This window comes from Dermacentor albipictus, chromosome 1 (genome assembly GCF_038994185.2).
Source record: "Dermacentor albipictus isolate Rhodes 1998 colony chromosome 1, USDA_Dalb.pri_finalv2, whole genome shotgun sequence".
NCBI lineage: Eukaryota > Metazoa > Arthropoda > Arachnida > Ixodida > Ixodidae > Dermacentor > Dermacentor albipictus.
Genome location: NC_091821.1, coordinates 270,282,177 through 270,307,995, shown reverse-complemented (window position 1 = coordinate 270,307,995; position 25,819 = coordinate 270,282,177). Strand labels below are relative to the sequence as shown.

At 48.5% G+C, this 25,819-nt stretch overlaps 1 protein-coding gene across 8 annotated transcripts in view; it reads left to right on the top strand.

Annotated features, from left to right (window-relative positions):
- The window catches only part of RhoBTB (Rho-related BTB domain containing), a 296,605-nt gene that overhangs the window by 127,400 nt on the left and 143,386 nt on the right, over window positions 1-25,819 (top strand). The window contains exon 1 of one of the 8 annotated variants that reach the window (XM_065449510.1): window positions 890-1,045. The exons of the other annotated variants lie outside the window; for them this stretch is intronic. Coding sequence (XP_065305582.1) covers window positions 984-1,045 — 62 coding nt within the window. The 5' untranslated portion in view covers window positions 890-983. Of the gene's footprint in view, window positions 1-889; window positions 1,046-25,819 lie in introns of those variants that run through there. 8 annotated transcript variants of the gene reach the window in all.

Genomic DNA, 25,819 nt, shown 5'->3' with positions numbered 1-25,819 from the left:
CATTCCGGCACCGGGGCATGTGTCCGAATTCCTTCCTGCAACACGCTCCTCCGCGGGCCGGGTGGCAAGCGGCCCTGCTGCCCCCGAAGTCGCCTTCGCACGACACAGCGACACTCCGCTGTCGTCCAAGTTTCGCGGAAGACGCGGAGCGGTGTACGTAGACCTGCTGTATAGTGAAGTCCACGTTTTCTCTCTCCATAATCTAGCCAGACCCTGATGGAAGCATTCCCCTTTGGGACAGTCTCCCTGAGGCACAACATGAATACTCGCTCTTTGGAAAACACCGGTTTATTCGAGAGTGTCGGATAGGCGACTGTCGCGTATGGATCGCTGGTGCCGGGGATGTCGCTGCAAAGTGTGCAGCGTGCAGTGTGTCGCGGCACCTTCGCTTTGTCCTCTAGTGCGATTACCTAAGCAGCTGTTATCCTGTCAGGCCACCAGTAGGTCGAAATTGTTTCGATACATATGACCTCTTGGATGGCAAGTGTACGTCAGGTTATGCCATGGTTTCCAGTAAATAAATTCTTTAAAGTTAACGCTCGCGATGCTTCCTCCCTGTCCATCATTCTGGGCTTGTTCGTTTTTCTCGTTTTTCTTTCGTTTCTTCTTTTTTTTTTCTTGCGCTTAACACATGCGAAGCTGACCCTAACTATTCCGCATAAATCTGTCGCGAAGGGTTCTCGCTGTAAAGAAAGAAAAAAAAAAAATCGGGGACAGCGAGATGGTGCGGGACGGCCGGTGCTGCAGCCGCCCTGCCGACCTCAGTTGGCGGCCGTAACCCGGCGCGTTGAGTGTTTGCGCCTCGTCATCGAGATAAGGGCGTTGCCTGAGGACTCAGCGCCCTGGTGCGCGCAAATAGCGGCGCCATAAACGGCAAGATGCGCCGCGGAAGGGCCGCACGCGATAGGCGGCCAGTCTCCAGTCTGCCGCATGCAGGACGGGGCGTGCAGGCATGCGCTTGGGTGCAGTTCACGGCTGCGACGATGTACCGCGGCAACGACGACCGCGTCATCGGCCGAGACCGCCGTTGGTTTGGACATGGGAGGTGAGCATTGCGAGCGTGGTATACATTCTACACACTGCCGGGGTTGAGAACGGGCGCGCATGTACGTGTTAAGCACGCCAAACAGTCCCGTGAAATGCATTGCTGTACGGCGCTGGGAAGGCGAGTTCCCAACCCACATCTCGCGCAATGGGATCTAGTTGAGACTGCTTTGTCGATGCCTCTTGACAGTGTCAAGCCGTCGAAGGTTGCAGGCGGCGCCCGACGAGTGATGCCGCCCCGTAATGCGGTGCATCTCCTGATGTCCGTCAATGTCGCAAACTGTCTCGACTGCAGCTTACAGGCCAACTTCAGCTAAATCTCACTTGAGGTCTAACTTGTAAAAAAAAATTTTTTAAATAAAATAAATAAGTAGACGTTGCCAAAGCGATTCACAGCCGTAAAGCTAGGAGCAGCACAGATTTTCCAATTAATACCATTCAAATTGCCCCGTAGCAGACGACTGCCACCCCTGTAGTATGCGGCGCGCAGCTGAACGGTAACGCGGATATGACGTCAATTACAGAATCGCAGACGGCACGCTAGGAGCTCTCCTAATGGTACTTTTTCCCGTAAATATATGTAAAAATATTATGTGTTCTGCAAGTCCAGTTGCATACGGCATTAAACTGTCCGTGTGAAACAGCGAGCAGGAGTATCCATTCGGGTTACGCAGAGTCTGTATTTGGTGAGTCTGCAGGGTCTGTATTTGTTGGTCGGCATAGAGTTTCTAAATAAATACCCTAGAGGGAAATGTGGCGCTAGTGTCTACGGGGGTTCTCCTGAGCGTTCCCTCAACCTACATGGAAACGATGGGAAGTACAGGCTTCGGATTGACTTCAATCTTTAGACTAGCGGCGTTTGCTTGCGGCGCAGTAAACGAAGCTATAGTCAAATATTATCGCGTAAAGTCTAATCTTATTTCTGAAGTGTCTTATATAATGCACAACACATTACATAAACTTTATATGACTTGGAGATTGAAGCACGGTTTACTGTGGTTTACACCAGGACACACCAGGGTATGCATTCTTGTGCAATTATGTTCCCGATTTAACGCCAGAGAATAATTATTTACTTATTTTTACAACCGCAATAAGAACAGTGCTTGTACCTACATAAAAGTACTCAAGTATTTATGAAAATAACAATGTTGTATTGTGAAAAAGTGTTGCGCCCTTGAGAGGAATGCTACAAGTGTCGTCTGCTACGACGCCTGCTCGCTGCGAACGCGAGACTTTTCTCGCAGACGACAGGCACTTGCGAACTCTCTCGCTCTTTCGAAAGGCTGCGTCGGCTTTCACGATTGCTGAACGTCTTCAAGTACTTCTAAGCCCATCTGCTGCACTGCTAGCAGGGATGCTTGAGGCCTCCTGCGAGTATGCTTCATTTTATTTTGTGTTGACGTACCGCTTCCGAAGCGTTACGGCGTGGCTTTGCACTTACCCATTTTGCGACACTAAACTACAGCCAGGAAGCAGCAACCTTTCCTACCACAAGTAAGTTTGTGTTCTCAAAGTCCTAAAACGCGCATTTCAATGAGCACATAAACGATATAGCAATGCATAATGAAGCCCTCAATAATATTTGATTGTCAAGCCACTAGAAGTACAACTGTATATGTCTTGCATCAGCAGTGCCTTCTTTTTCCTATTCTGAGGCTTCGTAAAGCACGTAACGCTACAGCGCCAACCTAACACACTTAGCAAACCTAGGTCCAAACGGTCAAAACATGTTCTTTCAACGTTTGCGATGCCGTCGCTTTCTCGTCAGGGCTTCGACACCACACCGCGACACAAACGTCGTCCCAGCCACTGGTCCAGCGCGCTATCGCCACTTCGAGCAGCAGAACAAAGGCAGAGAGCTTTGTGCTGCACTGTCCCACTGCAGGTTATGGCAATTGCGCTTGGAGCGAAACCAAAACTGCCAAAAAATACTTGTACGACTAGTTTGCCAGTCAACAGATCCGTAGCCTGTACTTGCCATCATTCCCGTGATGGTTGAACGATCGCAGCGCCAGATTTCCCTCTATTTATACTAATATAAAACTATCTGGTGGTCTATTTTAGTGAGCTGTAATGTCGGTGCCATTTCCTGTTTCGGTATGGAAAACATGGATTTTTGTAGATTGTTTCCGGTGAACCTATTTGCGCTACGCACCCAAAATTTTGCATAGAGGCTTCGTTGTAGTTGCATGATCATTGCAAATGTATTTTACACGATGCAGAATTTCGCTGAATTTGACTCTAAATTTAATTGTATTATTATTATTATTATTATTATTATTATTATTGTTGTTGTTGTTGTTGTTGTTGTTGTTGTTGTTGTTAAACAGCATTGTTGCACAATGACTGCCGATCAAAGAAAAGGCTCCAGAGCGTCAAAGATGCACGTGTACGGAGGGTGGCGGAACGAAATTTTTTTTGTTCTGGTTTCAGTTTCGTTCCACAGAGACAAGTTCCGTTTCGTTTCCGGGACGAAAAAAAAAAATTATCCGTAACGGTTCATAACGCTTTTGGTTCGTATGCAAAAATTTTCAAAGCAAAGCAACGATAAGAACATAGCATTTCTTTTTCTCGATAAGTGAAGTATGAATTCTTAGATCATGCTCCTGATCATGCTCGGGCACTAAGCGTGATCTCAGAAGCAGCACGTCGTCGAGTGTACTCGCCGAAATGCGAGACCGCTGTTCCGATAAAACGAACATAAACGAATGGTTCAACTTCGGTAACAAAGCGCTGTACCCTTAGAAAATGAAACGATAAGCTCTTCAGCGTGCAAGCCGTGGGTTTTTCTACGATTCCGATCTGCTTGTGCACCGAGCTGCTATAGGCTTAGATCAGTGGAGCGCTCGACCAGCTACTTCTCGCACTATCCCTGCCTGAGATGCACACTAATGCTGACGTTGCCTGACGTCGGTTGTTTCGGATTGCCGAATTTCCCCTGGAACCGAAAACCGATGAAAAAATTGGTTTCACTCCGAAACAAAACAATAAATAACGTTTGGATTACGTTTTCGTTCTGGTCAAAATATCGTTTTTTTTTCATTTTTGTTTTCGTTCCCTTCCGATGCACTGCGTGTACGGGTATATTAAGAATTGCTCAGTCGGCGTTTTTTGTTCTCATCAAAATGCGCCCGCAGGGTGTATAGGAATATCTAAGTTGAAGATACTGTTGTTCTTGTATTATATTTTACACACTTTGTACCAACACCGGGCACGATAGCTGTGATGATAAAAGTCTGTTGATGCGAATTTTGTGGAGAAATCCAGACCACGGACGTACTAAGCTGTAGTATTCTATCAGTCTTTCAACATCGTTTGTGAAGATGCTATGCTTTAGAAAATTTATGACTGACCAACATATACCCTGCTTCTTGTTAGGCTAGTTGGTTAGCCCAGACGACTCTGCAGGCGTCGTCTATTACGGGTGCCTATGATCATATAAAAGAAAAGAAAAAAGAAAAGCCCTTGCAATAGCCGACAATCGGCACACCTCCAAGTCAATTGCAGCAGTAACTTATGCTGGTCAGTTAAATATTGATGGGGGATTTAGGGGTATGTAGTATGTAGTAAGTATCCGATGCAAATATCGGGCTCGTATACGGATATATAATTACAAAATTACGAAGAGAGCACTTTCGAGTATCACGCCCAGCACTGCTCTAGGAGGGAACAGAGCGATTTCGGATGCGCACCACTCCGTTACCAGCTCAGCACGCGTAATACGCGCGATAGGAAAGTTGTCGCGTGAGCGTCTGTACCAACAAAAGTGGAGTCATACTTTCGGCGCGACTGTGTGGTGGTATTATTCATTTTGTCCCTTGCATGCAGTTGCTGCAGCCATCATTCCAGCTGCGAAAGGATCGAAATAATTTCGGATAGTCTAGCGAGTGCACGGCTACGCACCCACTGTGGCGATCCATGCGTTTCCGCTGAAACGTGGGCCCTCGGGTCGTACGCTTGGCGCATTCCGAATTCTGCCCCATACTCTCTCGCGCACGTACACGAGCGGTGTTGCTCGGCCCAATCAATGCGGCGACCACAAGTGCTGCCGGTGGGAGGTCATCGCACATGTGGCTCCCGGCGGCTGCGCGCTGGTCAGCGGTGCGGAAAGAGCTGCTGACGACCCTGTGCGCGTTGTCGCATTGCCTGCAGCGGGGCAAGCCGTACGCGATGACAGCTCATCGCGAAGCACTTGTCCTATGAGAAGTCCATCGTCGGTGGTCTCGTGTAGCTGCTGTCCCCTGGCTCGTTCAATGCCGTTGTGGCAGCAATAGCGCGTCGTGACTAATATCATTCGCTGAGATATAAAAATGAAACGAAAGGTTAACCAGGTTTGCGAAATCAACGAGAACGACGGGCCTCTCCGAAATATTGACTGCAAACGACTTGACGCAGCCCAGTTCGTGCTTAAGAGCTAAGATAGAATGGACCGCATGTAAATAGAACAAACATATAAATGCAGTTCTGACGCACATTTTGCAATCTATGTGAAGCGAAGCTTTCATGAAGCAGTTAGTTGAGCTCTATAAAACTGTTCGTCATCTGCAACGCGTTTTTTGTAGCACAGTCCATGTCCGGCAAAACTGCAAGACGCGGAAACACCCATGGCGCGATCCACGCCACACCGAATTACATTCTCTTGGTCTGGCCACTTTTTTCCTCGCCATCTCTGGGATCAGTGCACTTTAATATTTCACCCTCTCCATGGCCGGCCTACCTTATTCCGCATGAAGACAACAGAGCAGACGCGTCGAACCCCGGGAAAGAAGGCGTAAGATCATCATCATCAGCAGCAGCAGCAGCCTATTCATGTCCACTGCAGGACAAAGGCCTCTCCCTGAGATCTCCAATTATACCCTTGTCCTGCGCCAACCGATTCCAACTAGCACCCGCAAATTTCCTAATTTCGTCGCACCATCTAGTCTTCTGCCGTCCTCTACTGCGCTTCCCTTCTCTTGGTACCCATTCTGTCACCCTAATGGTCCAACGGTTATCTAGTCTGCGCATTACATGACCTGCCCAGCGCCATTTTTTTTCTCTCAATGTCTAATAAAATATCGTCTATACCCGTTTGCTCTCTGATCCAAACCGCTCGCTTTCTGTCTCTTAAAGTTATGCCTGGCATTCTTCGTTCCATCGCTCTTTGCGTGGTCCTTAACTTGTTCTTAAGTTTCTTTGTCAGCCTCCAAGTCTCTGCGCCGTATGCCAGCACCGGTAAAATGCGCTGATTGTATACTTTCCTTTTCAATGATAACGGTAAGCTCCCAGTCAGGAGCTCCGTATGCGATCCAACCCATTTTTATTCTTTGAGTTTCCTTCTCATGGTCAAGGTTCCCATTTGGTTAGTTGACCTAGGTAAACGTACTCCTCCACACACACTATAGAGGCTGACTTGCGATCTTGAACTCTTGTTCCCTTGCCAGGTTATTTATCATTATCTTGGTCTTCTGCATATTAATCTTCAGCCCCACTTTTACACTTTCTCTGTTAAGGTCCTCAATAATTTGTTGTAACTCGTCTGCGTTGTTGCTGAATAGAACAATGTCCTCGCCAAACCGAAGGTTGTTGATGTATTCGCCCTCGATCTTTACTCCTGAGCCTTCCCAGTTTAATAGCTTGACTACTCCTTCTAAGCACGCAGTGAATAGCATTGCAGAGATTGTGTCTCCTTGTCTGACCCCTTTCTTTATAGGTATCTTCCCACTTTCTTGTATAGAATTAAGGTGGCTGTGGAATCTCTGTAGATATTTTCCACGGCATTTACGTAAGCGTTCTGTACTCCTAGATTACGCAATGCCTCTATGACTGCTGGTATCTCTACTGAATCAAATGCTTTTTTCGTAATCTATGAAAGCCATATAGAGAAGCTTATTGTACTCTACGGAATTTCTCGATAACCTGGGTAATGACATGGATGTGATCCATTGTAGAGTAACCTTTCCTGAAGCCCGCCTGTTCCCTTGGTTGACTAAAGTCCAGTGTTGCCCTTATTCTATTGGAGATTATTTTGGTAAATATTTCATATAATACTGGGAGTAAGCTAATGGGCCTATAATATTTCAACTCTTTAACGTTTCCCTTTTTGTGGATTAGTATAATGTTTGCATTCTTCCAGTTTTCTGGGACTGGTTGCAGTCGATAGACACTTCGTATAGAGAGCCGCCAGTATTCCTAGCATTATGTCTCCTCCATCTTTGATTAAATCGACTGTTATTCCATCCTCTCCTGCCGCTTTCCCCCGTTTCATGCCTTGCAAGGCCTTTCTGACCTCATCTAGTTATAGGAGGAGTTTCTGTATTCTGTTCATTATTGTTTCGAATAGAGTGCTCCTGAGTCCTCTGTGTACTGTAAATGTAAAGGTCAGTATAGAATTCTTCTGCTGCTTTTATTATACCTTCGAGATTGCTGATGATGTTACCCTGCTTAGCTTACAGTGCATACATCTTGGTTTGTCCTATGCCAAGTTTCCTTCTCGCTGATTTCAGGCTGCGTCCATTTCGAACGGCTTGTTCAGTCTTTTTCATGTTATGATTTCTAATATCACTTATTTTCGCTTTGTTGATCAGTTCAAGGCGTAAGATGCCTTGCTTTTAAGAAAACAAGGAATTATGAGCTCTAAAGACGTATATTTGTTCAAGAGAGTATATGTATGCAATTTTTTTTTCCACTGCTTGATGTCGTAGAGAACAGAGCCGGTCGCCGGCACACCTGCAGTAGCAGTACAGATGGGGCCGTGTCGGTTCATGATATAAGCGCTGTTCTCTGTGTCAACTCTTCGACAAGGCAGCAGCAGCAGCCGCTGTCGGCAAAGTACGAGAGGTTCAAAGGAAGCTTCGCTTTGAAAAGGTCGTACGGTCCAAGCAGTGAAACCGACTACAGCCGGCCCAACCATAGCACTTGATCCAAAGTTCCACTCCGCTCTCCGGTGCACGATCGGAGGAGTTCGCAGCCCGCGTGTGGAAATCCCACGAAGACAATCGGTGCGAGAAGCGCTGGGAAGATCGCGCGACACGCTCTTGTTCGAATGAACCGCGGTGACTTCATTTACAGGAGAGCGGCGGGACTGCGAAAGCGTCGGCCTTGCATGCATCTCAACGCTATTCAAGTCTGGACGCGTCGAAGGAAGCCGATGCCGAGCTTTGTAATTGACTGGAGCCTCGCTTTCAAGAGGATGCTTTAAACAAACCTCGCTCTCCCGCGTGCAATTTCTGTGGGATGCGCTCTGGACGACCTCTCCGCTATGGTGGGCGGCAGCTGTTTGGATTGGCAGTGTCTGCGGTCGGCGTTGATTGATCTGGTAGTACGTCATACTGATAAAGGGAAAGTTAGTACGTGGGGAAAAATTTTAAAGAAAAAAGACGAAGAAACAATTTCTCGTTCGACATCAACTCCGCCCCCTCTTTTTTATAAATTTATTTTATTCATACTCCAGACGTTCCCTTTCTTGGTCTGCGTTAGAGCCAGCTGGCTTCTGTGCTTAAGAGGAAGTAAAACGCGTCCTGGAAGTTGGTGTTGGCACATCTCGGCATGAGGATGTTAGCCAAACAGTCTTTTTTTCTTTCCCGTGAAGGTCACCCGTCCTGGAATGATGGTCATAGTACGTGGTACTCGCAGGGGTTCTAAGTAGTGGTGACACTGTTCGGACACCACAGACTCACCTGTATTCTTAAGAAGGAGTTGCTGATCGTCAAGTCTAACATAAACAATGGACACGTGTGCATCTGCGATCGTGCTTTTGTTTCTTGATTAACCGGTCAGTCGTAATAAATTTGGTCATAACCACAAAGCTTTATACTAAGAATACTAGAAGGAAATATGGTTCTATAGTATCCACATAGCGCCGCCACAGCGGCTGTTAATGCAGGATGCGAAGATGAGAATGCATGGATTTGTCTAAACTTCGTCCTTCTGACTTCGAACGACCGTGTCGATTCTGATGCTACCTTTCTTAAAGTGAAGCTGAAGAGTCTGTCGAATTCAATAAGACGCTCATATACGGATGCGGGAACCTTATAAACCATGTAGGTAAAATTTGGGTTTTTTTTTTTCAATTAGGAGCGACGTAATCGTCGGTTGAAATTGCGCTGTAGCTCCGCCCCCCGTTGAGTGAGCGAGCGGAGCGGAGACCGGAAACCGTGGTGTTGTGACGTCAACTCTGTTTCGATCCTTCGCAGCGTCCGCGACCGTGCCTGACCGCACTTGTTTCTGCGTGCGTGCCATCGTAATCTGCTTCGATCGACCCTGCATTCCTTTGTTGGTGCGTCTGCGTGTATGTAGAGTGGTAGTCAACGTGCGTGGTAGTCAACGTGAGTGGTAATCAACGTGAGTGGTAGTCAACGTGAGTGGTAGTCAACAGATGAAGGTCACTACACGTACTGCATGAACCGGGAAGCTTTTCACGCGTTTAAACCGTCTTTGTAGATTGCCTACAGCTTTGGACAGCGCACAAATGCCGACGATCGCATCCCCGCTTACGTTCCACGAGAAGGCATGCATGAACACAACACTACAGTTGTTTGACCGGAAACGAGCTCACTAGATCGGCGAAAGATCGTCGAGATCACTAGATCGCTTTGCAAAAAACATACTCACCAAAGAGCATTTCCAACACGAGGAGATCCCAAGACTTTGCTTTCGTTCGCGTCGAAAGCACTGCTTGCACCAGCATCGTTTGCTTCTTCGAGAAGCCAGCTCTTCGCGATCGGCTCGTACATGTAGGGAGTAACGCCGAACTCCTCAGAAAAACGCAGTCTCTCTAAATTTTCCATTACCGTCTCAGAAAAACAGCACCAAACTACCTGGCACCGCGCTTCATGTGTAGCGGCAGCGGTCGGTTACTAGAGTTGACGTCACGAGGCGCACCGACCAATCACAGGCGGAAACGAGACGCGCGAGCTGGGCGTGTCCGCTGCTGCACTTTTCGTCGAAATGAAATATATTTGCGCTTTCTTTCGCTCAATTTCGATACGATATTCGAATTCGGAGGGTTGAAAACCATTATGCACAGATGTTCACTAATTTTTTTCTGGAAAACCTTTCAGCTTCCCTTTAAGGACATTTCTCACTGGATATTTGTTGTATGGATAGAAATAGCTTTATTTATCTTTTAAATGCTGCCGTTCTCTGACTTAAGGACATTAAAATCAGAAAAAAAAACTGTTCAGGATATAAAAAATAATTGCGCATATCGAGTGTTAAACATCATGAAGATTTAGCGTCATACTTCCTAGAACGTGTCTATTCATATCTGCGCTAAAAAATCTGCAATAAAATGAAAAAAGTTTGAACGTGTTAAAAGCTTAATTGTCTTAAAGAAATATATTGAGGCCAGCACGAAAATTAACTATACCACTGCGAACATTCGGGAACTTGCATTTAAGCCTACTTTCTCAATGAATCAAGTGCCAAACCAAGAAAACTTCGTGCTACCTATCCTCCTGTGGATGAACGACTGCATAGCCAAATTTCTATTATAACCATATAAAAAAAATCTGTGGTGTTGACAGCTTTAGTCGAGAACTAATGACCAGACCAGACAAGGTTTGCACCTCCATTGACATTTTCGCCATGTATCTCACTTATAATCACCAAAATGGAAAGCAGATTCAACTAAACCATGTTAGGTAAAGTACATGTGACTGTCGCCACGTAAACAATTTCAACCTACGTCGCAATGGGTACTTGTTCTAGTTGTCGTTTACAGCTTCGCTGTCCAACGACCTTCGCAGCGTGCATTAGAGACCTTTTTTTTTTTACCTCTGCTATCTCTACCTGCCCATAGGTAAGCTACTCCAAGCCACGTCTTTCCGTAAATGCTCCTTACATTCCTCCTTTATGCTTTGCCAGTTCATACCTCGTCTAATTAGCAAGGAGCAAGCAAAGGATGCCGCGCCACCTAAGTGCGATGGCCAGTTACACCGCATACAAGGATCGATCTTGAATAGCTAGATGCCGGCCAGCCGTTCCTGACGTGAATCTTGAGTATAAGGACAGGAGCCGCGGCTCACTTGCAGGGGAACCTGTGGAGGCGCTTTATTCATACTTATTTTACTTATAACTGGGGGTTGTTCGGCGTTCGTGATAGAGTTGTGGCCTTGCCGATTGAAAGTGAGCATAATTAAACGAAAGGCGAAGAGCGACATCTTAGAACTATATGCGAAGCTGAATGTACAGCCATGAAGTATTTTAATCGCCAGATGGAAGAGCATTGCCATTTAGAAACATTGTTGCAGCTTGCTCCCAGCAGCCGGGTTTCGTTCGAGTAGCCGCACTGCACAGATAGTTGCTAAATAACGCGCCCCGCTAACGAAACTGCGCCCATTAATCCAGAAACGGACCCGTGACGTCGCAGTCTTCAGCGAAATGAGGTAGCGCTCCAGCAAAGCCTTGACAGCGCCTTGACAGCTTGGATACACCTATTTCGTGCATGGCGCTCGTGATCGAAGAGCCTTGCGCAACAGCGATCGTTACGGCATCCGCCATCGAACGCAAGGTTCGATGCGAGAGCGGATTTTGCTGCTGCAGCCTGACAGCAAGAGGCCTTGAGAAAACGCCGTCGGCGTCACGTGCGATTACAACGCCTTCGCAGAACATTCAGCTGAATCGGACACGTGCACTGCGGCGGAGCGCAATGGGGTCCCCATATGCAGGACGACTCGTTCGTCCGGAGCCGGTGCGGACAGGCACTCGGGCCAGTGCCCCGAGTGCGTGCTGTAGGGGTTGAGGGACGGAACTTCGGGATGAAAACCCAAACTTGGGAGGGATTTATTCTACATTATGTACAGAGAGGTGAGCGACAAGTATCAGACGTACTGTCATTACGGGCCGGCAGCAACTCGGACGCTGCGGCCCGCGGCAAGAAGTTCGAGAGAGGTGAATCAGGGAAACAGGGAATGTCCCAGAATCTCTGGAAGGCTTCTTATAAGCACTTCGAGCACTGTAAGTCACGTCATGTTTGACCAATGGGAGAGTCCGCTCCGATGACGCCACTTTCAGCCAATGGTAGGCGCCCGTGTCGCGGTGTCACACCTGGCGGCTCTCTGCGGTCTTGCCTCGCAGACTGGCAATGCGCTTCTAACGATGAGAAGGGGAGGGCTGCTCATGCTCCATTGTCCGAGGCCTTCAACTTGTTTGCCTGGGTCTCCTCTGGAATGCGCTTTCCTGCTTCTGCATTCCTCAATTAGCTGTGCTGCAATCCGATGTGGTCTGGGGAACTCGAAGTAATCGCAGGAAACAGCTCCATATCTAACAGTGCGTATAGTGCACGCAGCATTGGCAGAACGCTCCTTAATTCCCCAGGCCACCGAGTATACATTGGTGGTGACACCTGGGCCATGCAGAACAGAAAGCTGCCTATCAAGCTTATTGAGGAGCTCCTTCCGCTGCCATCTATTTCGCACACTTATGCAGCCTCTGGCCCTCTCTCTGTTTACGCATATCATTTGCAAAAGGAATTCTTACCTGGTTTTCACTGTGTGTGTCACATATACGATTCCGGGCCTTCTGAGATTCTCTGTACACCGAGGTTATGCGCTAAGGAACGTCTGTGCCGATGCTTCCTACTCAATGCCACGCTGAAACCCTTTCGGCATTTGATTGATTTGATTCGGTTTGTTTGTACGTCCCAAGAGCCAAACAGCTGCTATGCAAGACGCTGAAGTAAAGGACTCCGCATTAACTCTGACCACCTGGGATTCTCGAGCGTACACCGAAAGCTCGGCATGCACAAGTGCGTTCTTGCATAGCGTCCCCAACTTTATGATCTGCCACCTCGTTGGCGTGACACAAAGCTGTGCCAGGTAAATTGCGTGTCGTGGAAAAGCGCTGCTGGAGTTATAGCTGCAATATGCATGCACAACGGGACAGTTGCATTTTTCAAAAAGATCTACCTTTGTTCGACATCGGGCGGCCGTTTAATAACGGACGGACGGCTACAGTACGTATCGTGGATCTTGTACGGATGTCTCTGCGTTTCATACGTATGAACTGTAAAAAGGTTAATTGCACCTGTCACTTTTAAAGCGACTCGCGGCCTATGAAAGATGCCGCATAGTGATTGACGCTGCTCGAACTTGGCTTGGGCTATTGTATTTGAAGATGTAGATGTTTCTTTAAGCATTTGAGCGACGGCTTCCGTTATTGCAAGACGTCTGACTTGCGACCTAAGTGTCCAAAGGTAGGAAAACGAGGACGATGAGGGACCTAAGGTTAACCGCGGTATCGCGACCAGTCTGCTCATGAAAATAAGCAGAACAGAACGTCTTGCCCACCGTTTGAGGGCATTGGTTTCACGTTTAACGATGTGTACCGTGGCGCATCTCGCCGTGTTGGTGCACTCCTTGACTCATGGTCCTCGTTCGCGAGAAAGTGTAATGACACTATTATTAGTGTTATTACAGTTTGCACACTATTAGTGCTGGTGGTGAGCACTGCAGCTGATTAAAATATTTTTGACGTACTTTCGCTAACAGAATACTGGAACCACACATCGCATTATAGTGCAGTGTACTAACAGGGTTGGTTAGTTTATGAATTTGTCACGTCCGCACTTTGGGATATCTGGGACACCCGCCGTTTTCAGAGTGCGATAGAAGGGAAAGGCAGGGAGGTTAACTAGAAGCACGCCCGATTTGCTACCCTGCACTATGGAAGAGGGAATATAGGGACGACAAGAGAAAAAAATGGAAGAGAGAAAGGGCAACAGTTGAGCGCACACTGAAGATGCGCAGCAAGTCTACAAACTGTCGCAGAGACCTGTCAACTTCAAGTATACTCCAGTAATTCGCTCGCCGCTTTCTGCGCCAGCGAAGCACACAGCCATGCTCCGAGGTTCTTCGTTGCCGAAAATGGCCGCGAGTACAACCTGTTTAATGCGGTCCAACGAAGTTCACGCTCGACGTCGTACTGCAGACAAAGGCACAAAAAGTGTTGAATAGATTCTTTGCTTTTGCAAGAGTCATGCGTTATCGTGTTGCACATTCCAATGCGCAATAAGTAAGCCTTTGTAAGTGCCACCCCGAGCCAGAGCTAGTAGCTTTCAATTTCAGAAACCTCACTAGGTGACCGTCCTTGCATCCCACCTGCTTCGAAATACATCCTCCGCCCCGAGGCTTCGCACCCTCGACTTCGCGTATCATTAACAGCAGGAATCCATAATGGTTGAACCACTGCAACGTTCTGCCGAGATATAGTTCCACGCCATTCTTCAGCGTATCCGTTTTCTGTGGTCACCTAGGAAACGAGGCATTATTCTTCCGTGCATTAAGTCGCCGGTTCGATTTCTGCAACACCGGGGGACGCCACAGCCCTTGGTGTACGATTGAGGCCCGACGCGGTGGCACCCCGATATGCAGAGTTTCTGGAGTGTTATTCAATCACTTTGCTGTTGTTGTTGTTGTTGTTGAAGCTTACTGGCAGGTATCTATTGATTCATGCCGTACGTTCACGCGATTTCCTGAGGAAAATCGACAATTTTTGAGATCTGTTATTCTGATAAAACTGCATTTGTGTGACGGTGTGAACACTTACTGTCATATTTTCGAGCTTTAAATATCGAAAGGCCACCGATGTTTTTCTTGTTTCTCTTTTTTTTCTTTTTTTATCTCGAAGGTGGTTTTTTTGTTTCGAATCATCACTAATGAGACTAACCTCGTTCAGGACGCACATCAAAACGTCTCATTCACTGCATTAAGCTATTTTTCGTTCTTTCAAAATCTGCCATGGCTTTGAATACGTCCACATTCGCCGTTTGAATTTCGCGGTTGCGTTATCAAAAGCGCTCTGCGGGAACACTTGCTTGCGAATTTTGCATGTAAATGACGCGCGAGTTTATTGGGAGCTCGACTGTTGACACTTGCATGCATTACACTCTGATACTTCAAAATAAATTGTTGACATAATTTCGCGAGACGGTCGGTCACGTCAATACAAATACTGTCGTTTTAATCAGAAAATAGAGTTTGTTTATATGCTTGATTGTGAGTGGCGCAAAAACAGCAGACAAGAAGGATTGGACATACAAATGCGCTCGAATGGCACAGCGCATTCGTGTGTCCGGTCCTTTTCGTTTTTCCCCATTCTTTGGGCCATTTATAGTTATACAAATGCTACTTTCCCGAATTGATCGTGAGGCTAATTTTCCTCGAATTGGCGACATTTGGTTTTATAAAGAGACGAGAGAAAGTCGAAACGCTGCTATAGGTTAACCAAAACAAAAAATTCACCGACGATTACGATGCTCCCTAATGCGTAATTTGAGCGCAGCTTTACACGTGTGTTTATTTGTCATGTCAACATTTTGTATTATGACTATGTAGGTACGCGGTTTCTATTAGGAAGAGAACGCTATGGGTAGCGTAGCTGGCGCGAACAATCTGTCTCGTGTGGCACATTGCAAACGAAGCGAGATGTTGTTAAGAACGGCCCGATGACGTGCAAGTTTTGCCTGCCACTTGCGACAGCAGCGGCAACCTTGTCTCGGAACGCCACCGTTACGCTCTAGCCTCGTCGCCATTGTGACTAAACGGGCTCGGCGGACCAACTATTGTTACTGAGCCCGCGGGAACGTCTACTGAGACCCCTTCCCACGCGCCGACCAAGACGCCAGGCATTGGGCAGCCGGCGGGCGCGCTGCAGCTCGGGGAATAAAATGCCCCTACGGTGCCTGGTCGTCTCCCCTACGGTGCCTCGTCAACTTGCCTACGGTGCCTCGTCAACTCGCCTATGGTGCCTGGACGGCCGTTTCCATCACCTGGGTATCGGGGGAGGACTGAGTGTTTATAAACCGCTGTTGTGCGGCTGCTCAGGACACTCTCTCTCAAGCAGCCATGTTATAGGGCGCTATAGCGTAAAACTATTCCAAACTTTTCTATTCCAATTCTGCTATCAGCCCTCCGCGATTGGTCAAAAACTTTTTTCGACCACCCCCCACTTCACCTGTCTGTCACGCGACGTCACGAAAACCGCAATACCTCCCCATCTGATATGATGTGTACACACTGATTATGCTTGATTTGACAGAAAAAAGAAAAACAGTTATTTCTGATTCGACCCCTTTTCGCCATTAGCCCTCGGCTATTGGTAAAACGTTTTCGGGCTGCACCCACTTCACCTGCCTGTCACGCGACGTCACAAAACCGCAGGAACTCACCGCGTCAAAGTGACGTGTACGCGATAAAGATGCATTAATATGCCGAACAAAACTTAATTTCTTTCGGAATAGCCGCAGGCTTCCCCGTTCCGAAAGGAATAAAAGATGGCTGCCGCCGATCGCTGAGACGCTGGCTACTCCCACCTGCCGGAGAGCATGGGTGTATTTGCGTATAATAAAGCTTCTTGCGTGATCGTGTAACGTTTTCAAGCACTTTCGGCACCTTTACTACTTCATTCTGCCAACCCTTCTTTGTTGAGGGTGTTAGATATGGCGCCGTTTCCTGAGGCTACTTCGAGTTCCCCAGTCCACATCGAATCGCAGCACAGCTAATTGAGGAATGCAGAAGCAGGAAAGCACATTCCAGAGGAGCGCACGAGCCAACAAGTTCACGTGCCAACAAGGTCGTACGCCGCCGGGATTAGAAGGGGTCCTCGGACAATAGAGCCCAATCATCCCCCTTCGCCTTTGAAGAAGACATTTGCTACCGCTGCGGGGCCGTAGCACCGGGAGCAGGTGGGCCTTCGAACAATGGAGCATGAGCGCCCCCACTTCTCCTCCTTTGAAGAAGCGCATTGCAACTCTGCGAGGCAAGACCGCAGGGGGATCAAGTGATCAAGCAAGGGGGCCCAAGCGGCGACTCTCTTCGCCGGGTATGACACCATCGCACGGGCGCCTACCATTGGCTGAAAGTGGCGTCATCTGAGCGGACTCTCCCATTGGTCGAACATGACGCGAGCTCCAGTGCTCGAAGGGTTTATAAGAAGCCTTCCAGAGAGACCAGAGCATTCCCTGTTTCCCTGATTCACCTCTCTCGAACTTCTTGCCGCGGGCCGCAGCGTCCGAGTTGCTGCCGGCCCGTAATGACTGTACGACTGTTACTTGTCTCTCACCTCTCTGTATATAATGTAAAATAAACCCTCCCAAGTTTGTTTTCATCCCGAAGTCCGTCCTCAACCCCTACAAGGGTCAGTTTTAGCGTCATTCTTAAGCTTCCGTTGCATGCCGCCGCGATTTTCGACCAGCCACCACAAGCTAAGTAAGGGAAAGCCGACCAATCGCAGACGCCGGCACCACCCTCTTCATCCGGTTATCGATTTTCAGTGCACTGGCTCTGCCCCAGTGAATCCCTCTCCACTTGAACGTTCTCCTCGCCTCTTGTCAGCCAATTAGATACGACAAGCCACTCAGTGTAGGCAATGTTATTCGTTTTTCAAGTAAACAAAAGTGACCTCATATGAACGAGGAGAGCGTTTGATTGGTCTGTTCAGACAACCGTGTGGGTGACCGCCCGGTGCTTGCGTCGGTGGTTACGCAAATTTGACGTCAGGAAATTGGAATAGAAACATACTGGAATAGTGTTACGTTATAGGGCCCATAGACTGATGCACTTTCTCAAGCAGTCATGTTAGACTGATGTACTTTCTCTCGCAGTCATGCTAGACTGATGTAGATACTGTAAATAAACCCATATTTCTCGTTCTCGTTGAGAAGCAGTCCTTCCCTTCATCAACGTCCTCAGCGTGGATAAGTTAGACGACGGCATGGGCCAGCTACCTTCGAATTCATGCCGGACTCCAATCTTGACAACGGGTTACGAGCGATGGGATTGAGCCCCCAATCCTGACAGTGTGGCGCGACTGCCTCGCTAATCGGGATATCGCGCGATGCAGCGCGTGGGTGACGCGTGAGCGTGACCCACAGCAACCGCCGCAGACAGACCTCCGCTCATGCAGCGCTTTGTTTCCACAAAGACGACACGCGCTACTCTGGCGCCATATTGTAGCCATCGTCGCCGCACAGCCCATTTTGCGCGGCACTACGCTTTCCATCTCGTTCCACCAACTACGAGAGCGGCCCTTCGTCGCGGGGAAATCGTGTCACAAGTGTCAGCTACGACAACAACCAATAGAACGTAGCAGCTCGCCATTGCCCCTTGCAGGAGCTGCTTGTACTGCGGATTGACCTTAGCAGCTGACGCCGCAGACGAACGTAGCCCTCCCCATTTCACGCCACCCTGCTCGCCTCCCCCTCCCCCGCCCCTCCCGGAGGCGCAGATGAGATCGCCCATGCATGCGGCTGCTGAAGCCGTGGCCGCCGGCAACTCAACGCATGTCCAGGCCATATCTCCTCCGCTCCTCCTCCGTTTGCCGCCTCTTGCTTTCACTTTAGCCTCGTCCTCCACTTTCCTTCTCGCGCTCTTTTCTGTCATCTCCCGCCGCGCTCCGCGTTTGCTTTGAAATTTCGCTGTGTTCGGCGCGCCTCGGTACAACGCCGAGGCACGCCGACGCTCAACGCAGGAACGGGAGCGTAAGAGCTGCACTCTCAAAATTTGGTTTCCTATCCTACACGGGAGGGTGTAGATCAAAAGAAAGAGAGAGAGAGAGCGATGCTAAAGCCGCTTGTGCAGGCTTGAAAACCGCATGTCGAAGAAAGGTTTCTGCGCTTTATAGTAGTTTGGTAGGATGGCCAGCAGCAGGCATTTGCGAATAAACTTAGAAGTTGCGGCTCTGAAGCATCTGCAGCCTGCAGCTACGGTGCCGTCTACATTGCGGCTTCGACCGGAAGGTTAGCGATAACAGAAGAGCTGCAGTTTCATGCCACGGATGAAATCGACGCGAATGTCTCAATTGCTCTCTGACTGCCCAATTTCGTTTCTCATGATTTGTTATAGCGTGCCTCGCTCTCATTTTATTTATTTTCTTAGCGATATTGCCTTTTTTTTTTCCACGCGGAAAGTGTCCTCGCGTAACCGGCGCAGCTGTGCCAACCAGTCTCGTTTTCTATTCTCGGGCTTTCTTCGATCTCGTCCATTTCACGGCTCGCTCATTACCTGTCGCGGGTCGTTTGGCTCACGGCGCATGCAGTGAAATCGTTAGACACGACGTGCACAATTGGGCCCAACGTTTGTAGTCTGACCGACTGATGGATGCGGTTTGGTGTCTCTAAGCAACGAGGGTCGCCAAATAATTGAGCTCTGGGTTAATTTTGACCACCTGGGATCAGAGTGCGGTGCGCGGTCGTTTTAATGCGTTAGTATCAGGAGTGCCAAAGTGGAAAAAAGAGTATGTGTTTGAAGTGTGGGAAAACGGTCACGAGGTAGAGGATATATACCGGGTGTTTCACGTAACTTGAGCTAAACTTTTAAAGGATATGCAAATGCTACGTAGCTCGACAGAACCAAGGTAATGTTTTTTGCCGTCGCTTGGAGATACTCAGATTATTTCTTGCATTGCGCCTAATTACATAATTAGTCTTAATTATTCATCTTCTCAGATATATTAATTAGATGGAAAGTGGGAATGATAAAATTGTAGAATATGAAAAACTCCCGATAAAAATTTCTGTTGCTCAATACGTGCTTCGTAAAAGCTTTCTTCCAAGCATCAGAGAAGCCGCGAATACAAGCAAAATTTGCTCGCGGCTGACCACTCGAGGCACATTGCTTGTATTCGCAACGTGGCTTAATGTGCGCTGTTAGATATGGAGCTGTTTCCTGCGATTACTTCGAGTTCCCCAGACCACATCGGATTGCAGCACAGCTAATTGAGGAATGCAGAAGCAGGAAAGCGCATTCCAGAGGAGCGGCCGAGCAAACAAGTTTAAGGCAACAAGTTCACGTGCCAACAAGGTCGTGCGCCGCCGGGATTAGCAGGTGGGCCTCCGACAATGGAGCATGAGCAGCCCTCCCCTTCTCCTCATTCGAAGTGCATTGCCAGTCTGCGAGGCAAGACCACAGAGAGCCGCCAGGTGTGACACCGCGACACGGGCGCCTACCATTGGCTGAAAGTGGCGTCATCGGAGCGGACTCTCCCATTGGTCAAACATGACGTGACTTACAGTGCTCGAAGGGTTTATAAGAAGCCTTCCAGAGAGACCTGAGCATTCTGGGACATTCCCTGATTCCCTGTTTCACCTCTCTCGAACTTCTTGCCGCGGGCCGCAGCGTCCGAGTTGCTGCCGGCCCGTAATGTCGGTACGTCTGATACTTGTCGCTCACCTCCTTGTACATAATATGTAATTAAATCCCTCCCAAGTTTGGGTTTTCATCCCGACGTCCGTTCTTCAACCCCTACATCTGGTGGCAGCGGTGGGATCGCCTCCGAATGCATCAGCTGGTGGCAGCGCTACGGATCAACCTTCGTCGAGAAAGATCATAAGGAACCGGGAAGAACGAAGAAGAGAGAGCCTTCGTCGAAAGAGGTCCGAAGAAACTGGGAGTAGCGAAGAAGGAGCGAGCCTTCGACCCAGGGAGTCCGGAGGAACCAGGAACAGCGGACAAATGAGCCGGATGGCAGGGTGCTGCAACCGTAAGTGAGCGCGTGGTTTTTTTCCTTATGATTCGCCAGACTCAAAGGTTGTGTGTTCAATTTTGATAGTTCTGGGAATCGGGAGTTTGATGCATTGTGTATTTGCACAAATTAATTAAGGAAAACAGTTTTAACCACCTGTCGGGGCAGCTGCCATGGATCTTAGAAGGTTGACGAGGTTAGACTTGTTGTTGGTGTGCGACGATTTGGGAGTTGAGGCGGACGAACGGATGAAAACGCCAGCTATCATAAAGGCGATTCAAGATAGTGGCAATGATGATAAAAGCATTGAGCTTGCTTGGGAAGTGATACAGGAGCCACGGGAGCATGAGCGTCGTGTACGTTTGCGACAGCGTCGTGAACTTAGGAGTAAGCGTAGGCGTGAAGAACGCGAGAATGAACGGAAGCATGAGCTTCAAGAACTTACTCTTAGGTGTGAGCTTCACGAACGTGAGAATCAACGCGAACGTGAGCGAGAGGAAAAGTATGAGAGAGAGAAGGCAGCACTGATCAAAGAGATAGAGTATTGTGATCAGTTATTGGCACAGAGACAACGGCTGTCTGAGAATTCTGTAGGTAGTACAGAGCGAAAGAATGAGGAAGTGTCTAGCGGACTTTCGCCAGAAGCCGACGAAAAGAGTAGTGCCTGTGAGATTGGCTGCCAATTGATAAGTGAAGGGAAAAGGCTAGCTGCTAACGATACCTTAGTGGCAACAGAGGCCGTTAAAGGCCGCAAGGAGAGCGACGAGGTGCTGTGCCAACAGATGACTGTAGAGACAGCTAGGCCAGCTGCGAACAAATTGGCACAGTTACCGAGCGTGTGCGTCGCTGGTAATGTTAGCGAGGTTGCTAGCGAAGAAAAGGGTACTGCTGACCCGACAGATGCGAGCACCCATGTAGAGCCAGATGTGCGTGCAGAAGTGAAGTGCGAACTGGACGATGCAGTTGAGAGTAGTTCTCGGGATGGCGAGCTCCGTAGTCCACGAGAAAACAACTGTATTGTTCAGGGATCGGTGCGGCTCTCCGCCAGTCTAGATAGCCTAGAGAGGGATGGTTCAGTTATTAATCATTTGGACTGCGCGCGTGAGACAGCGATCGATACCGACGGGCTGTGTGCCGATGCACAGCGTGAGCTGGGCAATGTAGTAGAGGGCAGTTCGCAAGAGTGCGAGTTGTCTAACTCGAGTAAAGCCTGCTGCATTGTTCCAGAGTCGGTTGGGCTGTCCGCCAGTCGAGGCAAAGTGAGAGTAGATTTAAGTGAGAATCACTCAGACTGTGCGGGTAAGAGACCGATCCGGGCCGACGAAATGTGTACCGGCCAGCACGAGGCACGAGAAGGCGACATGAACGCGAGTGCAAAGAGAAAGCGCCGTAAAAAGAAGCGCGGTAAAGACCGAAAGTCGGTAAATAATGTAGCGCCGCCAAAAATGGCGAGAAACCCAAAAGGGCAGGGCGCGAGGAAGAAGGTGCGGTTGTCTAGGACGATGTTGACGCATCCAGAACGTTCCAGCCACCGGTCAAAGGGGGACCGCGAAGAATGTTCTGCACGGACGCGGACAAAGGGCACGAGGCAGTTAAGCTCCTCGTCGTTCCGTAGTTCTTTTCACAGCTCAGCGTGCAGTTCGAAGAAACGCAAGGTGGCAGGACGAGACCAGGTGGGGAGTAGCGACGCGGTCAATCGAGCTTGTGTTGAAAGCGGGGCGCGGGGACGCAAATTGGCAGGAGACCGTAACGTCTTGGGGGAGCTGATAGTGAATCAGCCCTTTTGTTGTCTCTCGGCAGCCAGAGTAGTTTTCAAGCCGCGACCAGCTCGGGGACGGCTCAGGGTATGAGTCAGACATAAGCGTTTGGAAAGGGAGGCCAAGAGCCCTTCCGTAGTAATGAAGTGTTTGTTTTTTATTTTTGAGCATCGGAAAGTTTTCGCGATTTGAGACTAGGATTTCTTTCAAGGTGTAAGGTTTGAGCTTTGTGTTTTCGTTTGAGAAGCTTCGAGATTTGAAAGACGCGTTTGTGTAAACATGTAGTCTCGCGAGATGCTCATTAATAAGTATATAGGCTCTTTTTGTGTGTGTGAGTAACCTGAAGGTCAAGGTTATCGTCAAAAGGCCTATGGTAAAGCGCGTGTGTTATTTAACCTTCTTTCTTTTTAAGTGTTTTTGAATTTTCTAAGGTTAAGCGCGTAGGTTTTTAGTGAGTGCATGATTTGCACGGAGAAGCGTTCTTAGTTCCATTAGCGCGTGTCCTGTGTGGACGGAAGGAAGCAGACTTTATGACTGGGTTGCTAGTGTGTGTGGAGGGCAGCCGTATTCTGACTTCTCTGATAAGTACGCGTGGAACGAGTTATTAAAAGATGCATTATTTTAAGAGTTCTGCGGAGTGTGTAAGTCCCGCAAGTTTAATTGTTCGTTTATGTCACGTGTCCTGTAGGACTTTCAGGGAAGAAACGTGAGTAAGCGTAAATGAAAAGTTTGCCTACAACGCAAGTATGCGTTTTGTTTAGTGACCACAAGGCTAGTGCGCTTGTGATTACGTACTTGTGAGGTTAACCAGATTGTTCAGTGGCACCATTACTTGCGATAAGTACGCCACTGCGATAGATTGGAAACATGCTGTTCGTGTAGTTAGGCCACTTATGTTATGTTCGGCTGTTTTCATTTGTTGTTTGCATCGTCAACGACCCTTTTGTTTTGCAACAACAATAGTACTCTGGTCTTGTCGGCAATCGAGGAGAAATGAATAGCTGTTTGGAAGGGTGGTTACAACTGTTTTGTCGAAATTGGGGAACTAAAAGATCAGGGTTCATTTTGACTCAGTAATAGCCTGGCGAGTCAAGGGTGAAGAGCCTGCGCTTACACGTGGGGCAGCGCTGTGTTGTTTGGTTTGTTTGACGTATGTTCTCCAGGGCCCAGGATCCCGAGAGTTGTCAAACGTGGCTCGACCCCAGTACCCTGAAGCTTCTATCAGCGTTCCTCATGGCCAGCGAATTGAGTTCACCGGCCATTCAGAACAACCGGGGCGAGGACGAGCTGTTAGATATGGAGCTGTTTCCTGCGATTACTTCGAGTTCCCCAGACCACATCGGATTGCAGCACAGCTAATTGAGGAATGCAGAAGCAGGAAAGCGCATTCCAGAGGAGCGGCCGAGCAAACAAGTTTAAGGCAACAAGTTCACGTGCCAACAAGGTCGTGCGCCGCCGGGATTAGCAGGTGGGCCTCCGACAATGGAGCATGAGCAGCCCTCCCCTTCTCCTCATTCGAAGTGCATTGCCAGTCTGCGAGGCAAGACCACAGAGAGCCGCCAGGTGTGACACCGCGACACGGGCGCCTACCATTGGCTGAAAGTGGCGTCATCGGAGCGGACTCTCCCATTGGTCAAACATGACGTGACTTACAATGCTCGAAGGGTTTATAAGAAGCCTTCCAGAGAGACCTGAGCATTCTGGGACATTCCCTGATTCCCTGTTTCACCTCTCTCGAACTTCTTGCCGCGGGCCGCAGCGTCCGAGTTGCTGCCGGCCCGTAATGTCGGTACGTCTGATACTTGTCGCTCACCTCCTTGTACATAATATGTAATTAAATCCCTCCCAAGTTTGGGTTTTCATCCCGACGTCCGTCCTTCAACCCCTACAGCGCTCACTACATTATTGCAAGGTGTTGTTCGGGAGCTCACGCGAGCGTCCTGCGCTCCACGCGGCTGTACGGGACTGGCCGCCACGCGTCGACGTCGCACAACTTCCCAAATAACAGCGCGAGTCAGTTTTGGCACTTGGTAGGTACACTAAACGAGGGATACAAAAGAAACTGTGATCATTCCCCAAATATATATTTCTCTATAGTTCTTCCAGAGCTAATTCAAGAAACGCTACTATAGTCGGATACAACTTAAATCTTTAGTGAAGTCCCGCTCACGCCTTCATAACCGCCAGCCACTGTTCTTACGCGAGGCTGCAAATAATTCGTACTTCAAACATTTACTGTTACCCAAATAAGACGGTAACCACAAAAATAAAATTATTAGCGCGTAATTTTATACGTTTTCCCTCGCCTATTATAGTAGGGCCGGTATTTTATAGCCATGCCTTTTCCGATTCTATGCTTTTTCAGGCTTTTCGCGCTTGGCCAGTGGTCAGAGCGACGGTCTGCCAACATTATCAACGGGATCAGGCGGCCGTGTGTGGTGGATGATAAGAATAGCATAGAATAAGGCATAAGGCATCGCTACAAAATAGCGGCCTAGAATAGCGTAAACCTAATTCTTTATTGAATTGAAATGCTTGCTTCGCCATTTGTTGTCAAGTTTCACTTCAGTTGCCATGAAGTTTCATGAGCAAAACGGGTTCAGCTGTGAAATCAACTCTACCGCAGACATTTTAAGAGTGAAATGCTCAAACTCCATACACATTGTTCATGTCTGTTGCACACCTTATGGTTTTCTCCGATGAAAAGACTCTTCAAGAACAGCGGACGCTCTGGCCTTATCAAGTACGACGCCATTCTGAAGAGGCCGCATGACGATGATTTTGTTTGCTTGTGAGATTGGCTGGCGGAGTAACACAACCCCGCGCGGTCCGTGTGCCTTGGTTGCTAACTGCTTTTTTTAAAAGTTGTATTCTACTATAGAAATCTTTATTTTACGCTTTTGCTTGTTTACTCGTTTTTAGCGGTGTTTTTTTCTCACTTCTTTCCTGCGCGAGCACATTTGATGTGGTTCTTTGTTTGACAAGTAAAGGAGAGTTGTATATCACAGGCCTACCTGTGAGATAGATCTTATTTCATTTCTCTTTTGCTGGTTTAGTCGTCTTTATAGTGAATGGTGGGCTTTACTCATATTTGTACTAGTAAAGGTAACATCCCCTTACCTGCATAGAAATGTTACCTTGGGTTGCCCCCCCTCCCCCTCCGAAAAATATCCTGGGTACATGCCTGGTGTGGCCGCTAAGCCGCTGCAATCCAAAAGTCAAGCCGATCCGGATAATCGCACTCATTCGTTGACAATATGATAGACGCAGTGCTAACACATTTATCAGACCCTTTCTTTATGCTATAGGCTTCGAGAATCAATCTGCATTTTCCACATTTGTACCTCCGCAGAATACGTGTGCTTGTAAGTGAAGTTGTGCACTAGCATCGCCTACTGTGGTCTGCTATAGGTGACCGGATCTTGCTAATGCCGTACCCGCGCACGATGCTCCCTCAATCTGTCGTTTTTGGACCCGCCGTGGTTGTTTAGTGGATGCGGTGTTGTGCTGCTATAGGCACGAGCTCGCGGGATCGAATCCCGGGCCTGGTGGCCGCATATCTACGGTGGCGAAAT